The sequence below is a fragment of the Theropithecus gelada genome, chromosome 1, assembly GCF_003255815.1.
Source record: "Theropithecus gelada isolate Dixy chromosome 1, Tgel_1.0, whole genome shotgun sequence".
NCBI lineage: Eukaryota > Metazoa > Chordata > Mammalia > Primates > Cercopithecidae > Theropithecus > Theropithecus gelada.
Genome location: NC_037668.1, coordinates 6,949,801 through 6,967,895, shown reverse-complemented (window position 1 = coordinate 6,967,895; position 18,095 = coordinate 6,949,801). Strand labels below are relative to the sequence as shown.

At 38.2% G+C, this 18,095-nt stretch overlaps 1 protein-coding gene across 6 annotated transcripts in view; it reads left to right on the top strand.

Moving 5' to 3' along the window:
- CSDE1 (cold shock domain containing E1) overlaps positions 1–18,095 on the top strand; it is a 40,693-nt gene that overhangs the window by 19,677 nt on the left and 2,921 nt on the right. For 3 of the 6 annotated variants that reach the window (XM_025377367.1, XM_025377370.1, XM_025377363.1), the window contains 13 exons: positions 349–441; positions 1,060–1,157; positions 3,332–3,413; positions 3,745–3,873; positions 4,001–4,126; positions 5,384–5,596; positions 7,545–7,685; positions 7,772–7,936; positions 11,094–11,201; positions 11,803–11,978; positions 12,869–12,981; positions 14,201–14,320; positions 17,180–17,358. In XM_025377367.1, coding sequence (XP_025233152.1) covers positions 349–441; positions 1,060–1,157; positions 3,332–3,413; positions 3,745–3,873; positions 4,001–4,126; positions 5,384–5,596; positions 7,545–7,685; positions 7,772–7,936; positions 11,094–11,201; positions 11,803–11,978; positions 12,869–12,981; positions 14,201–14,320; positions 17,180–17,358 — 1,743 coding nt within the window. The remainder of the gene's footprint in view (positions 1–348; positions 442–1,059; positions 1,158–3,331; positions 3,414–3,744; positions 3,874–4,000; positions 4,127–5,383; positions 5,597–7,544; positions 7,686–7,771; positions 7,937–11,093; positions 11,202–11,802; positions 11,979–12,868; positions 12,982–14,200; positions 14,321–17,179; positions 17,359–18,095) is intronic. The other 3 variants (XM_025377375.1, XM_025377377.1, XM_025377366.1) reach the window with 1 other exon arrangement.

The window sequence follows — 18,095 nt, the reverse complement described above, 5'->3', positions numbered from 1 at the left end:
TTTCACATTAGAAAAGGAAGATTCTCCCCATCTCCTCAGTTTGCACGAAAGAGAGCTATAGTATATAAAGATTACTATTTTAAAATTAATCAAAAGCACTGGCATTTCTTGACCTGAAATAAAAATATGGTCAAGACTCAGTTGGGTTTTTACATATAACCCTGAGTCAATGCTTACAGTCAATTTACATACTGTAAGTTTGAAACTTGGCAGCATGACATCCTCTTGTGGATCATATTAAAATGCATCCCTGTGTATAGTATAGAGGATATTAAAATTCAGTTTATATTGCACAGTGCTGCTCCTGAAATGATTAGCAATGGAAATTTTTTTTTTTTTGACTGGTAGGTTGTGTGCGCTGTTCCTCACAACTTAGAGAGTAAATCTCCAGCTGCCCCGGGTCAGAGTCCAACAGGGAGTGTATGCTACGAACGTAATGGGGTAAACTTGTGTATTTTTCTTAAACCTTTGCCTGATCCACCATGTGATCTATAAGCGTACTTTAAAATTCGAAATAGAAAACGTAAGCTGCAATTGTTAAAATCAGTTTTAAATTTGGTTTTTAAGAGGCTTCAAATGCAGCATAATCAAAAAATTTAAAAAGAAAAATTCCATAGGACTTCCAAGTGTCAGTTTGCCCAAGTATGACCTTAGTTAGAACATTAAGGTAAAATGTTCCTTTTAATCACTTTTTTGGGGGTTGTGGGGGGGATCTTTTTCTGGTTTCTTTTAAACACTAACACCAGCTTTTTTTGTTTGGAATGCCTTATATAAAATTGGTTTTTTTGAAATGTAACTATAGTCTCTGGGCAAATGCTTCCACGTGTGTAAGCTTTTTGAAGTTGGATTGCTGCTCAGCTGTGGACTCGCAGAAGTCATCAGCACCGTGGAGGGGAAGTGTGTGTTTACATGAATAAAGTAACTTACTTGTCATAAAGCATTTAATTTTAAGAAATTTGGCTTAAAATGCCAGTATAAGAGGTTTTTAAGTAAGTAAATCACAGTATACAGTGAATATGCATCCTGCCAAAATAGTGATAATGATTTATTAATTCACAGGAAGTGTTTTATCTGACTTACACCCCTGAAGATGTCGAAGGGAATGTTCAGCTGGAAACTGGAGATAAAATAAACTTTGTAATTGATAACAATAAACAGTAAGTTCTTTTTTAAAAAAATTTTCTCACCTAAGTGTTTTGCGTGTGTTTTGTTTTCCTCCATTAAGAAATTTGAAGTGGATTTAAAACCTAACTTGGAAGTCTGGATAGTTTTCATGAACTTTCAGTTCATCAACTAATGATTTGAGGTCTGTGAATATTGTATTACAGCTATGATGTAGGATCTCAGAAATAGGAAGATGATAATTAAAACATTGTCAGGCATTTCAAAGACTTGTTCTAGAGATCAGTGAAGGTTTTTCAAAAAATAGTGCTTTGAGGTAAGTTTTAAGGGAGGGATATAGTCACTAGAGAGATGAGAAAAAAGAGCATTATGGATAGAAGAAATATCATGACATGTTTTGGGGAAATGGCCAAAAGTTTAGTCGAATTGGCCGGAAGGTAAAGTTTGAGCGTTCTTCTATGTAGGAATCTTTGTGGTATTTAAAACAAGGAAGTGTGATTGGTTTAGATCTTTGGAGGTGGTGGAAGTGGTAGACTTTTGAAAAGTGGGGATGCTGTTGACCAGAGGCAGTGATGTGAGAGTTAACGTGAAAGATGGCTAGCTAATATGGATAGACTAAGAGGATGGGGTGGAGGAGTCAAGTCATACTGAGAAGATACCATCATCAATCTTAATTGATCAGATGAAGGTGGGATTGGAATTAAAGGGAGTCCCAAATACTGTTTTTCTGGCCTGGCCTACTGGGCAGATGGTACCATAAACTGGGCTAAGGAGACATAAGGAGAAAGTTCAGGGTGGGAAAAGAATCATACTTACTTTGGCAATTTTTGAGTGAGCTGTTTGTGACATCTGGGTAGAGATATCAAATCTACAGTTGCGTGTATAGGTCTGAGACTTAGACCTATAAGTCTAAGGTCTGTTTCCTGCCTATAGGGAAAGTATATAGAGCTGTAGAATTCATCAGCATACACAGTTAAGGAAAATGTAGTTAAAGCTCAGGGAGAATATTTTTATCTTGGGATATGAGGGATGGGAGATGCAAGAGGAGAAGGAAATTAAAATAGGAAGTTGGAGAAAGTGCTAGTAACGTACTTTCCAGTAGCATGTGGAGGGAAAAGTCCTAAGAGCAGATAATCCTAAGGATTATCTGCCTTGAACCTTCTCTCTTTCTTGGCAAGTCTGGAAGGAATCAGATTGCATCGTAGGTATGGTTATTATTACAGTCTGAAGGCCTCAATTTATATAGTTGTTAATCTCAGAACAGCCTTACCTGGTAAGTTTCTTCATCTGTAAAATGAGGTATAAGTTCTCACAAAGTTACTTGTCGACATTCGTACTGCTTTTAAATAGCAGGCATTTAAATTCCCATCTGATTCTAAAGCCTTTTCACTGCAGTAAGTTACAAAAGCAGGTAGAATTTTTCTGGTGTCTTTGTTAGTCTGTAACTTTTTTAAAAATAAAAAACACATTTTGGGTTATTTGTCCATGAAAAATTAAGGGAAGTAATTGCTTGGTATATAGGTCTTCTCTTAAAACATTTAGACTAACAGTACCATTATGTCTTATATAGTCTATGTTATCTTAAAATTGAATTTACATTGCTGCTGCACAAAATGAGGGCATAAAAGCAACATGTGGTGTCTCTAACTTGTTTCCATTCTCCAGTGGCGGTGAATATCATTACTTTTAAAAGCATAGCAAGTTCTCTTAAAATCACTTCATTTGCTCAACTTTTATGGCTGTTTACTCAGAAATAATTGAGATAGCTACTAAGTTTAGCACTCACTGAAAATAGAGACCATCTCCTATTTATCTGTGTGTCACCAGTACCTTTTATAAAACTTTAGTATTCCCCATGTTTGGTAGCATTCGCTTTGTGGCTTTATTTCAGTTCTTTTGTTGAAATAGAAAAACAGTAGAACATCATGCACCCATGTGTAAGTTTGTAAAAACAAATCTTCCAACAACAGTCCTAGAGAAAGATGACCTATATATATATTTGCCAAATGTAGAAGGCTAAGGAGTTAAAGTCCTTTGCATATAAAGCCATATGAAAGTAATCAAATGTCATAAACCCTGTATTTATTCTTAGTGATGATAGAATTATTGAAGCCCCAGGAAACTAGTTTCTTTAAACTCATATCTAAGCAAGCCAATACATTTTTAACCCGTGTTTCATTCCTCCTCCCTGCAATTATTTTTTTTCTAGTACTGGTGCTGTAAGTGCTCGCAACATTATGCTGTTGAAAAAGAAACAAGCCCGCTGTCAGGGAGTAGTTTGTGCCATGAAGGTAAGTATTAAATTTGAGAATCTTGAGTTTTTCTTTGGCCATTTGAAGTGTTGTACTTCAAACTCCAGCCTTTTTTTTTTTTTCTTTTTTCTTTTTTATCTTTACCCTTTAAAAATATTTCACTGTTAGCCTCAAAAGTAGTCTCTTAAAATTCCTTGGTTGCTAATGCATTGTATTCTTTAAAATTGGCTGTTTAATTGATAATATTAGATTGTACCAAATTATACTATTGTGACTACAGTATAATTTTACAAAAATTATTGGTTTTAAGTTGTAATCCTAAATTTGTACAGAGTGGTAATAATGTTCTTGGTTTTTTGTTTTGCTTCAGGAGGCATTTGGCTTTATTGAAAGAGGTGATGTTGTAAAAGAGATATTCTTTCACTATAGTGAATTTAAGGGTGACTTAGAAACCTTACAGCCTGGTGATGATGTGGAATTCACAATCAAGGACAGAAATGTAAGATAGTTAACTTGATCTTTGGACTTTTAAGATCAGCGGTGGTTTATGTTTTTAAGAAACACTTAAAATTATGTGATTCTTCCTTCCCCTGTGCCCCCACCACCTCCAACCCCTTCTGATTTAGGGTAAAGAAGTTGCAACAGATGTCAGACTATTGCCTCAAGGAACAGTCATTTTTGAAGATATCAGCATTGAACATTTTGAAGGAACTGTAACCAAAGTTATCCCAAAAGTACCCAGTAAAAACCAGGTAAATAATCTTTTCCAGGAGAGTCCTATTTCGCCTCAGTAGTAATAGAATAATATGGTATGGTATACTGAAATTTTATCTTACTCAGTTAACATGATAGTGGAACAACTAAGTACCTCTTGTTATGTATAGTTAAACTAAAAGAGAAACCAGATTTACATCCCATAATACGGTTTTTGGTGTTTTGTGGTTTTTTGTGTTTTTCTGTGTTTTTTTTTTGGAGACAGAGTCTTGCTCTGTCGCCAGTCTGGAGTGCAGTGGCGCGATCTCAGCTCGTTACAGCCTCAGCTCACTGCAATCTCCGCCTCCCGGGTTCAAGCGATTCTCCTGCCTCAGGAGTTGCTGGGACTCCAGGCACGCGCCACCACGCACAGCTAATTTTTGGTTTTTTTTTTAGTAGAGACGAGGTTTCACCCTGTTGGCAAGGATGGTCTCGATCTCTTGACCTTGTGATGCACCTACCTCGGCCTCCCAAAGTGCTGGGATTACAGGCATGAGCCACCTTGCCCAGCCAAATATGTATTTTTTTTTTTTTACTGGGTGATGAGAAAAGACCAAAGAAGAAAATGCTAATTAAATTGGAAAGCACCTGATTGGATTAGACTGCAGTTCAAGTGTACATTTGTTCCCTCTTCTGCCCCTGCCCCACCCCTCCAGTTTATTTGTGGGGAAGCTGAAGACACAAATGGTGTCATTGCTGGGAAAATTCCTTTTTTTTTTTTTTGAGACGGAGTCTCGCTCTGTCGCCCAGGCTGGGGTGCAGTGGCCGGATCTCAGCTCACTGCAAGCTCTGCCTCCCGGGTTCCCACCATTCTCCTGCCTCAGCCTCCCGAGTAGCTGGGACTACAGGCGCCCGCCACCTCGCCCGGCTAGTTTTTTTGTAATTTTTAGTAGAGACGGGGTTTCACCATGTTAGCCAGGATGGTCTCGATCTCCTGACCTCGTGATCCGCCCGTCTCGGCCTCCCAAAGTGCTGGGATTACAGGCTTGAGCCACCGCGCCCGGCCGGAAAATTCCTTAAATAAAATTTTTTGGTACCAGAGTACAGGGTCTTAATAGCAGTGTTGTAATTTTATGGTTGACTCACGTGACCATAGACCATGAAGCTTTCACATTGGACTTATGTTGTCAACACCTTTTTTCGCTTCAGGAAACTATGTTAAAAATAACATGGGTTTACTATGTGTTCTTCTTGTTTGACTTAGAACTAGGAAGGATGAGAAATCTCCAGCTAAAATCGTTTTTCCTTCTCATCAGAATGACCCATTGCCAGGACGCATCAAAGTTGACTTTGTGATCCCTAAAGAACTTCCCTTTGGAGACAAAGATACGAAATCCAAGGTGACCCTGCTGGAAGGTGACCATGTTAGGTTTAATATTTCAACAGACCGACGTGACAAATTAGAACGAGCAACCAATATAGAAGTTCTGTCAAATACATTTCAGTTCACTAATGAAGCCCGAGAAATGGTAAGTGTTGGATATTCCTGGATGTGTATCTAATATGTGAAAGCCAATGTTATATTCAAGTTTATACTACTAAATTAAAAATGTTTTTAAGTTAAATGACCCTAATGGGCATTTACCTTGTTAAGGTGATTAAGAATCATACACATTTGATTAGTCTGGGTTATCTCTGGCAGTTATCTTGGAAATATATGTGAAACAATTTTTGAATGGAAATCTGGACAGGATTACTAAGGTATTGTTAGAGTCAGTGATTCTCTGGCCCTTAATATGAAGAGTAAGAAAATTCAAGTTCATCATTGTAGAAAGTATATTTTCCCAAACTATTTCCTAAGACATTTAATCAGTGATGGTTTGTTTTTAGGAAACACAATTCTCCAATGTGGTCCAGGGAAGCCGAAAGATTGGACACCCAGGATCTAGACACTAGATCACACATAAAATACACTTAACACCAATGATAGCTGATGAGCTTTTAAAAAAAAAAAATCTTAGGCGTGGTGGCTCACACCTGTAATCCCAGCACTTTGGGAGGCCGAGGCAGGTGATCACTTGAAGTCAGGAGTTCAAGACCAGCCTGGCCAACATGGTAAAACCCCATCTCTACCAAAAATAGAAAAAGTCAACCAGGTGTGGTGGTGGGCGCCTGTAATCCTGACTACTCAGGAGACTGAGACAGGAGAATTGCTTGAACCCGGGAGGCAGAGGTTGCAGTGAGCCAAGACCATGCCATTGCCCTCCAACATGGGTGACAGAGGGAGACTCTGTCTCAAAAAAATAATCGCAAAAACATCTCATGTTTTAAGAAGGTTTAAGAATTTGTAGTGTTGGGCCATGTTCAGAGCTGTCCTAGGCCACAGTTTGGACAAGCTCGCAATTAAACCAGAGTCAAAAAGGTTTCGTTTTGGCAGAACTTTGCAAATTGTTTTTAAAGAGTTTGTGTCTGGGAGTGGCATTATACCAACCAGAATTATTTCCCAAACATGTTTTATGAATTCACTTTCTCAGACATAATTTACATTTAGTTATGTTTGGGATCATACCATCTACACTGTAACTCAGTGTTGTCAGTGGAACTGGGTACACTGAATGAAAATTTAAGTTTCTTGAGTTTTTTTTGATCCTTTGCCTTTGAAGAACTGATTGTATTTGACATAGTGTATTTAACTTTAAAAGTTTGTAAGTCTGAAAGCGTGATTTTTTTTTTTTTAACATTTTCAAAGGCAAGATCTGTTTTGCTTTACGTATGGAAAATATAACTTGGCTACCATCAGGACATAGCAAGGATTAAATGTCAGAATATTGTTTAGGTCATATTTAAAACTTACAGAATTACTTCTGCAGAGAGCAAATATGTAGTATGTAATACAATAGCAGATTGATAATTTGTGTTCATTGTCTCATTAAACATGAGTACCTACCATGTTCCAGGTACTGTTGATACAATAGCCCTTACAAAGCTGATAATTTAGTAAGAAGGAAAAAAAAAAAAACAGGAGAAAAGATTTTGTATGTTTTATTCTTCAGATGTAGTTTTAACTCTTTCCTGGGCCTAAACTCATGCAATTTTTGAGGTAGAAACTAGAGAATTGCCTTTGTCTACTTTGGAATTATGGTCTCTAAATTAGTGAAGTTTCTGGAAATTATATTGTCATTAGGCATGGGCTTTTATGAAATACATTGTGTTCATGTGTTTACGTTCAAATGTGGTGATTTTTTCTAGTGCATATTTGCCAGGAAGTAGCAACTAGGGAGTCTTAGAAAATTGCTCAGGTTACTTTGTTGAAAGCAATGAGTTTGTACTTAAGTGAGAACAGTTCAAATGTGGATACAATATTTGTGTCACATCAGAGAAAATTCCTGATGAATTTAACTTGATGGTGGTTGTAAAGTTGAATGTTGCCTTACTTGACAAATTTCACAGCCAGTGAAAATATTATTTGGGTTTCAGGGTGTGATTGCTGCCATGAGAGATGGTTTTGGTTTCATCAAATGTGTGGATCGTGATGTTCGTATGTTCTTCCACTTCAGTGAAATTCTGGATGGGAACCAGCTCCATATTGCAGATGAAGTAGAGTTTACTGTGGTTCCTGTGAGTTGTTTTTGAGAAAACTTGGGAGGTGTTTCTTGATGCTTTCTTTTTCAATTGAAAGTTAATTTTGTTTTATCATTTTTTAGGATATGCTCTCTGCTCAAAGAAATCATGCTATTAGGATTAAAAAACTTCCCAAGGGCACGGTTTCGTTTCATTCCCATTCAGATCACCGTTTTCTGGGCACGGTAGAAAAAGAAGCCACTTTTTCCAACCCTAAAACCACTAGCCCAAATAAAGGCAAAGAGAAGGTAGGTTTTGCGTAATCCAAATTATTTTTGTAGCTCTTTATTCCTCTTCTGCCTTAACAGCACATAGTTAATGGAGCACATATAATGAGCAGAGTTTGTCTCTTTCAGAATTCTCTGTCATATTAACAGTGAACTAAACAAAGTAAGGTTTCTTAACCTCAGGATTATTGACATTTGGGGATGAATGATTCTTTACTGTGGGGAATGGGATGTTTAGCAGCATCTCTGGCCTCTACCCACTGGAAGTTGGTGTTCTGATCCCTTTTCCCTACCTCCCACTACGACAGCCAAAAATGTCTCCAGACATTGCCAAATGTCCCCTGGGAGGCAAACTCACTCCAGGTAGAGAACTAATTATATAAAATGATAGTACTGTCTTCCAGGCAATTTAAAACTTTCAAAGTTGGGTATCCTCAGTTCACACATTTAAACTTCATTTATTGAAAAATCCCCTGAACAGGAAATATAAAGATGTCTGAGATGAATTCTCCTTTCAAGTTAATAACAAATTGAGAGAGTTTTATAGAAACAAGTAATTCATACAGAATATAAAATATTGCTATTGAAGGTCAGCGATAGTGCTCTGGTGAAAATTAACTGGTAGGGTATGGGATGGTTTCACTAATAGATGGAGACAGGAAAGAGCATTATTCACAGTAAAAGTACAGATGAGAAAAATTCAGGGTTTCTTTAGGAAGCAATGAGTAACTAGTCTGACAGCAATTTTTTGGGGGGGTTTGTGTATGGGTTTTTGTTGGTGAGGGAGGTTAGGAGAAATAAGGATGAAAAATCAGGATCCAGCTAGACTGAGAGGGTGTTGATTGCTTCTCTAAAGAATTTAGACCTTGTTGACGGGCACGGTGGCTCATGCCTGTAATCCCAGCACTTTAGGAGGCTGAGATGGGTGGATGACGAGGTCAGGAGATCGAGACCATCCTGGCTAACACGGTGAAACCCTGTCTCTACTAAAAATACAAAAATTAACCAGGTGCAGTGGTGCGTGCCTGTAATCCCAGCTACTTGGGAGGCTGAGGCAGGAGAATGGCGTGAACCCGGGAGGCGGAGCTTGCAGTGAGCTGAGATTCTGCCAGTGCACTCCTGCCTGGGCGACTGAGCGAGACTCCGTCTCCAAAAATTAAAAAAAAAAATTTAGACCTTGTTCTGTACTTAAAGGAAAAGATCTCTTTTAGATAATGACATTAGGTATGTGCTTTGGGAGAGTAATGGCAGCAATATGAAGCCTAGATGGGATGGAGAAAGACAAAAGATGAAAAGGATTACTATGAAATTACTCGGATAGTTAAGGTAGTCCTTGAACTAGGCACAGAGATAGTGGCTATAGACAAGTGAAGGTACATAAGAGATACTGGAAAGTCAGTCATGTTGTAATTTAATAATTACTATTAGGCAGAAAGAGCAAGGCTAGTATCTTGCTTATCACTTACTGTAGCTTGGGAAATTATTTTACCTCTGAGCTTCAGTTTTTAAGTTTCAAAAATGATTGTGTAATAGTTTAAAAAGCCCTCAAAATACCTAGCTCATAATAGGAATTTCACATGTGACAGATGATACTGTTAACAAAAATAAAAATAACTTCAGTTGGGGATATTTTTAATAGCTCTGCTTCCCAAATGTGTCTGGCAAAACTGGCTTGATGAAGAGAGCCTTTGTGTGAGACTCTCCCTGCCGTTTTTGTTTTTTGTGTTTTTTTTTGTTAGTCCAACAACACCCTAGCTAGTAAATCCTCTGTCATCGTGCTTCTTACAGTATATAACATTTACCAGTTTATGAATCTCTCTGCTGCACTGGACTCCCTCAGGGCAGGGATTCTCCTATCTCTAATATATTTGATGTATAGTATATTGTCAGCTGTTGACTGGATGTCGAAGTTGATGAGTTAAGAGCAAAAGGTGAACAGTAAACTTTTGAGTTTGGTTGTGGAAAAGTTGATGACTTTGGAGTCAGACCTGAATTCACTGACATTGTTCTTAACCAAACTCAAATCCTCTGGATTATTTTGTGCTGGGTTTTGTAACCTTGGTAAGGTTTACTTAATTCCTCAGATTTTCCCAATTTGTAAAATGAGGGAAAAGAGAAACTAGGGAGATAATTTTGTACAAGATTAATTTGATAATACATAATACCTGGTAATGTTGGAAGTGGTCAGTAAATCTATAACAGTTATGGAAGGAGTGTGATTGGTAGAGGAAAATGAAGTGGTTTTGAATATGTCATAGTTTGTAATGAGGACTGGAGTTGAGGAAGGAAGTCAGGGCTAGAGTAGGGATGTGGGCATTGTCTCCATAGAAATGTTGAAACCATAAAATCAGTATAATTTACGTAGTTGCTGTACACTGTCGTTACTTCACGTGTATGATTCAATACGACACACCTGAACTTTCTTAGAATTTTATTGTTTTTTATTTTTTTAGTCAAGTTCAGTAGTGAGAAGGGGGGAAAGAGTAGAACAAGGAAGTTCGATCTGTAACGGACTGAATAATCAAGATAACTCGCTACCTTCAGACCAGCACTTAGACTTTTTAAAGAGTTAATCATTCTTGCATGTAAGACGATTGAAATGTTGCTTCTCCTTGAAGTCTGGTATTAAAACAATTGTTGAAATACTGGTATGTCATAATTTTTATTCACCTACTTTATATCAAGTGCTTGAACTGTACTAGATCATATACCAAATTCTTCTGCATTAAGTATAATGATTGACATTACATATTAAATACCGTGCAAGGTGCTGTGTGCTACTAAAAGAGGATACTTCGGCAGCTTCTTTAGAAAATACTAAAGCTTCTTGCCCTATAGAATTTCTGCTTCGTTGGAAGTAACATGCCCAGTTTAATTTCTGATTGGCTATGAGGAGCGTAGGTGTATTAAACATTTTCAGTAAGCTTTTTTCTCCTCAATAGCAAAAATTAGATTCTTAAGATTGAAAGACAATTAAAAATTACAGCAGACTGAGCTAGTCTTAAGGCAAGACTACCTTTTATTCATATGAATAATCTGTTATTAGAAAACCCTGGAATAAGACATTTTTACAGCTGTATCAATCCTTTGGCTCAAGAATCTGTAAGAACTGTAGTTGCTTTTATTGGTTTTTGTTCTTGAGATTGTTTTCATTCTATTTTTGACTGTATCTCTTTAGGAGGCTGAGGATGGCATTATTGCTTATGATGACTGTGGGGTGAAACTGACTATTGCTTTTCAAGCCAAGGATGTGGAAGGATCTACTTCTCCTCAAATAGGAGATAAGGCAAGATAATTCTGCTTATTCGAGAGAGGGTTAAGAGTTGTCATCTTAATCATAAATCCTGCAGGATGGTTCTTCAGATTTTGTCAAGTTTTGCTGAAGTATATTTTGTGTTTAAGAGAAATACGTTATTATCTTCCTATTTGAAAGCAGCTTATTAAAACAGTGTCTGTCAAGCTCTTTGTTAATCACAGCCTTGTTAATCTAGCTGTTTAAGTCAGATGAAACATGCTTAAATAAAGTTGTTATTGGTAAGAAAGTTAAAACAGTTACTACTGAAACATTATCAAAGTAAAAGCACACCAAAGATTTTACATTGCTGTTCATTTTTTATTTCTTATACTTACTATGTTTGGTTTTTGGATAGCCCTCTAAAGAAATTAAGAATCTATAAGAAATACAGACTGAAAGACAAAACTTTGATCCTTTGTGAAAAATGGGATGAGACATAAATGTTTTGGTGAAAATCAGTTCCACTGGAGTAATTACAAAGGATATTTGGAATGAAAAGCATGCGCTGGGGGAGTTATAGGTCTTGTTTTCTGAGTTAAGGACATTGGTGTGGAAGTGGTATGGTGTTAATGAGCACCCTTAATTTTCACAGGTTGAATTTAGTATTAGTGACAAACAGAGGCCTGGACAGCAGGTTGCAACTTGTGTGCGACTTTTAGGTCGTAATTCTAACTCAAAGAGGCTCTTGGGTTATGTGGCAACTCTGAAGGATAATTTTGGATTTATTGAAACAGCCAATCATGATAAGGAAATCTTTTTCCATTACAGGTAAGGTGTGACTTTCAGGAACTTACAGCTAGCTTACCATCCATTCTTTGCTGTTGCAATAAAAAACATTTAGTATTGATTGATTATACTTGTTGAGGCCCAGATTTCGTATTTGTAGAATTATGCCATGATATAAACTGAAGTTAATCACTGATATCTATATACAGAGCATGTGGCCAAAAGAAGTAGGCCTGTGCCTTCTTGTTTTATGTGTTGGTACCATAAGGTTGGCCATTTGGTGTATAATATAGTGGTTAAGAGTAGGGGGTCTGACTGGGTGTGGTGGCTCATGCCTATAATCCCAGCACTTTGGGGGCTGAGGCAGGTGGATCCCTCGATTCCAGGAGTTCGAGGCCAGCCTGGGCAACACGGTGAAACTCCATCTCTACAAAAAGTACAAAAATTACCTGGGCGACTGAGCAAGACTCCATCTCAAAAAAAATGGTGGTGCATGCCTTTAGTCTCACCAACTCAGGAGGCCAATGTGGAGGACCACTTGATCCTCGGAGGCAGAGGTTGCAGTAAGCTGAGATTGCACCCCACTGTACTCCAGCCTGGGCAACAGAGTGAGACTGTCTCAAAAAAAAAAAAAAAAAAGGGCTCTTAGAACCAGACGGTTCAGCTTTTGAGTCCAGGCCCTGCCACTTTATACCTGTGTAATTTTTACCAAATAACTTCTTGGTATTTGTTTTATTATCCTGAAGTTAGGGATAATGTTACCTCTTCATGGGGATAAAGGATTAAATGAGTCAAGACATAGAAATTACTTAAAATGGTGTCTAACATGAATAAGCATGCCATGCCATGACTGTTACTGTAAAATAAAGGCTGCCTGTTACTGTTGATGTTTATGGTAATGTTTAGTTAAATGTCATTTCCTTTCTCCTTAGTGAGTTCTCTGGTGATGTTGATAGCCTGGAACTGGGGGACATGGTCGAGTATAGCTTGTCCAAAGGCAAAGGCAACAAAGTCAGTGCAGAAAAAGTGAACAAAACACACTCAGGTAATAAATTGTGACTTCTCATTCAGCCTGTGCTTTTAAGTGGGAGATAAAGGATGGAGTAGTAGAAGGAGATGAGGCCTAATTATTCTCCATCAGTCATTCTCATGTGCGATTCCCTAAAACAGCAGCATCACTTGGTTACTTATTAGAAATATATATTCTCTGACCCTGTCCCATACCTACTGAAACTCTGTGGGTGGGCATTCTGTTTTAATAAGTCCTTTACGTGATTCTGGTATACACTGAAGTTTGAGAAGGACTGGCCTAGATATTTTAGGTAATTTGCTTTATATTTTCAATTCATTGTCTTTTAAAAAAATAACCCCAAGATAGTCAGCTGTGGGTAGTGGATGCCTGTAGTCACAGTTACTTGGGAAGCTGAGGTGCGAGGGTTGCCTGTGCTAGTAGGTTGAGACTGCAGTGAGCCATGATCCTACCACTGCCCTCCAACCTGGGTGATGGAGCAAGACTGTCTCACAAAACCAAAAATAACGTCATGATACGTATACATCTCCATGGAGTAGGGAAGAGAAGCATTTCCCTAGAAGAGTGTTTTGAAGAGGAATGAATCTAAATGTGAAAAATAATGGGAAGTGAAGAAAATTAATTGTAATTTAGGATCTCTGACTTTAAAAGACCTGCAGCTTATTTCTGGCTCTCATCTAAACTCTTAAGTGTGTGTTATGTTTTAGACACTGGGGATACAGCAGTGAAGAAATCAGATACATCCCTGCATTCATTGACCTTATTTTTTGGTGGAACTGGGGGCAGACAGTCCCAGTTGGGGCAGACGAGGAGTAAAATACTGTATATGATGTTTAGAAAGACAGTAATACATGTAATAAGGATGAATCAGGACAGTATATAAGTATTGGGATTTGCATTTTGGAGACCAGGAAAGGCTTCTTAAAAAGTGACATAGGGTCACCTGGAAAAAGTAAGAGATCAAGACATGTTTTATTTATGGAATACTTCTTAATTCCTTAAACAATTTTATTTAAACAATTCTATTTAGGAAAAGCAGGCATTTTGGTAGTTTAGAAGTATTTAAAGTCCAACAGCTGTTTTGAAAAATAGAACTTGGCTTCGGGTTCCCTACCCCATTTCAATAGCAGGCAGCCAAGCTACCCTGTTAACATCTGTGTTATTTGTTGCTTGCTTGTCTTTCTGTACAGTAAGTGAAATAAAATTGAAAGATGCACATGCCTTTGTTTTGCAGTGAACGGCATTACTGAGGAAGCTGATCCCACCATTTACTCTGGCAAAGTAATTCGCCCCCTGAGGAGTGTTGATCCAACACAGACTGAGTACCAAGGAATGATTGAGATTGTGGAGGAGGGTAAGGATCATCACTATCAGGCTGTTAGAAATTTGCCATAACTTCAGATGAGCACCTATAAAGTTTTAAAATACTGTGCTCATTGCAGTTGTTTTTAGGTTAAAACTGAATTAAGGAAAAGTGACCTCTCTCATGCTTGCTTATTTTCATACCCTTTGAAAATGAGGTCAGTCTGGATTTAAGTAGTGAAAACATGACTGCTTTGTGAGCACATGACTGATACATGAGCAACTATGAGTTATATTGAGATAGACCTAAGAACAAAATCTGATACCAAAACATTTAATGTTGAGTGTTATGATAATCAAATATTCAGTTCCTTCACTAGTATTTAGATCGGTAACCATTCAGTTCTGTATTTTTGCTTCCTGTAAAAGTTTACTGTTCTGCCCCCCCCCCGCGCCCCCCCCCCACCAGACTACACATATGTGCATAATCTGTTTCTTAATAGCTAGAGTTCTGTGAGGATCCTATTTCTCGTTTCTAGGTCAGGGTTCCTTTCATTCTCTACTTTCTTGTTTTTTCTCCCTGCTATCTTCAAGAATTCCCAGAGTTCAGTGCAACTGTTCCTCCAGCAGTCACCATCAGAAAGACCAACTTTGTGTGATCTGTATGCATAAAATAAATACACGATAGAAATAGGAGAGAACTCTGTAGATGATTAGGATAGCAGAGTTACATGATGGTGGAGTAGATGAGAAGGCTTGAGTATTCCAGCCAAAGATGATGGCTTGGTTTACAAAGAAAATAAAGTCCTTGCATCATCTAAGAGTCAGCGAACATAAAGTGGTGAATAGCAGGTCATTTGGGAGAAGGAAATGAACCTTGATAACCTATTCCTTTACCACATGGGATTCTTAGAATTTCTGTTTTACATAAAACCACTATTCCCCCACCTCTAAATATGAATTTTTAAACAAATGCCATGACAGCACACCCCTGAAAAGGCCATGGGAGTATAGACTACTACTTCAACTCATGATATGATATCAAATTGCCTTTCCACCTCTTCCTAACATGCTGCTTTTACTTCCTTTTGCATCCCCACTTCCCAGTCCACTCATTCTTCAGCACTGGCTGTGGGATATAGTCCAAAGCAAGGGTTTTGTTTAGGCATCTCTAAGCCTGGGACTAGACAGATTACATTTTCCCACTTGGTAAGCACTAGCTCTTTTATTCAGTAACACAACTGTAACTTATACTAAGACTTTTAAAGTTGGGCAGACATAGATCTGGACACTGTTCTAGCATTATAATCTTGGACAAATAACTTAAATCTTTATTAGCTCAGTTTCTTCATCTTTAAAATGGTAATACCTTCAGCCTTAGAAGGTTCTATAAAGTATGAATCAGTATGTGCATCATAAGTGGTAATTATTGATATTGCATGAGGTCAGACCAGCTTCCTCTAATCACTCTTCCTCATGACTTGATCTCTTCGGATTATCTCCTCAAAGTTTTTTGGTTGCTGTATTTAAAATAAAAAGTCAGCTGGGGCCGAGAGTAGGGGCTCACACCTGTAATCCCAGCACTTTGGGAAGCCAAGGCAGGCGGATCACCTGAAGGTCAGGAGTTCGAGACCAGCCTGTCCAACATGGTGAAACCCCGTCTCCACCAAAAATACAAAAATTAGCCACGATGGTGGTGGGTGCCTTATAATCCCAGCTACTTCGGAGGCTGAGGCAGGAGAATCCCTTGAACCTGGGAGGCAGAAGTTGCAGTGAGCTGAATCATGCCACTGAACTCTAGCCTGGGCAACAGAGCATGACTCTGTCTCAAAAAAAAAAAAAAAAAATGGCCAAGTGTGGTGGCTCATACCTGTAAACCCACCACTTTGGGATGCCAAGGCAGGCAGATCACTTGAGCCCAGGAATTTGAGACCAGCCTGGGCAACATGGCAAAAACCTGTCTCTACAAAAAATACAAAAATTAGTCATGGTGCGTGCCTGTAGTCCCAGTGACTCAGGAGCTGAGGTGGGAGGCTCACCTGAGCCCAGGAAATCAAGGCTGCAGTGAGCCATGATCGCCACTGCACTCCAGTCTGGGTGGCAGAGCGAGTACATTTCCCTGGATGCTGAATTGTTAGGCAGCTGAATTCTTTGGCATAGTTTTTATCTGTAGCCTGCACTGGGCTCCAGGCAACTTTATACTGTAGGGCAGGGCTCAGCATACATGGTGGCCTTTTTTTGTGATCACAGCCACAACCATCTGTTTACATACTGTTTTTCGTTGCTTTCTCACTACAACAACAGAGTTGGTTAGACAGGATGACTTGCAAACCTAAAACATATACTATCTGGCCCTTTAGGAAAATGGTTTTTGATCTCTGATCTGGAAAAAGGAACCTATGAGGGAACCAGAATTGGAACAAAAAAAAGGAGATGGGGTGTCAGGTTTATCTAAATTGTTTTTGCCTATGCCTGCCTAGTTGTTTACTGGCCGATTGAGTATGGGACAAAAATATTTTTGGCTGGTTGGCTCATATTGTGAACTTGAGAAGAAGATAGTCCTGTGAATATTATTAGCAACCCATAGTGCTTAAAATTTAGGTAATGGGATTGTAAATGACAGTTTTTTGTTTTTTTGTGTTTTTTTTTTTTAATTTATAAATGCAGTTTAAAATTGTTCATCAGCTAATAAAGTACTGATGAGCTGTGACATTCTCATTTGGTTCCATGGTAGTATTTAACATTTGGAATTTCATTTAAGCTTTAAGGTGAAACTTCTGAGTACTAAAAATAGATATATATATAGTTTAGGTAACATAACACATTTTTAGCAACTATATAAACTTTCTAGGATCATCAGCAGAGGACTGTTGTGAAATACTAGCTTTTAAACTTTGTACCTGTTTTACAGGCGATATGAAAGGTGAGGTCTATCCATTTGGCATCGTTGGGATGGCCAACAAAGGGGATTGCCTGCAGAAAGGGGAGAGCGTCAAGTTCCAATTGTGTGTCCTGGGCCAAAATGCACAAACTATGGCTTACAACATCACACCCCTGCGTAGGGCCACAGTGGAATGTGTGAAAGATCAGGTAAGTGCCAGCATCTCTGTATCTGAATTTGATCCTTCTATGAGTTGGTAACCAGAACCTTCAAATTTTTTCAGCCAAGGGGAAATCATCAACATTCATTCATTTTTGTATTTCTACTTTACCTTTTTTCAGTCATTTGAGGTAGCTTAATAAAAACAGAAAACTACACAAAGAAAAAAGTGACTATATTAGCAGTGAGAAAGTAAGATTGGTATTGGTAACTAACATTACGCAATGGGGAAAATAAGTTTGGGGTGAGATTTCCAGAGTAGAAGGACTGTATGGTTTTGTACACTGTTGCTTAGAGCTTCTTTTGCATATCACACAGACACAGAAACCGTGTTCGAAAGTACTTAAAAAATAAGCTTAGGGCAAACAAACAGTCTTACTACTGAGATCTCAGGGAAATCTGAGTCCTCATAATGGTTTTCGTCATCAGTACAGAGAATAACAACATTTTGTATGGCTGCTTCATATACTGCTATAACCCAGCTTAATTCTAGAGGGGATCCAAACAATATGTATGTTGAAGTAACAACTTCCTGATGAGTTTGCTTAAATCAAAAAGCTTAGTTCATAATGTATGAAGGAACAAGGCAACTTTTACTTGTTTGGTTCAAGTTTGTGATATAGTGAATGGCACTTTCAAATATACATTTCTTCCCTGACAGGTTTTGCCACAGGCAGCTGGACTGGAGTATCAACATTAATATCATGTTTTATACATCCTTTTATAT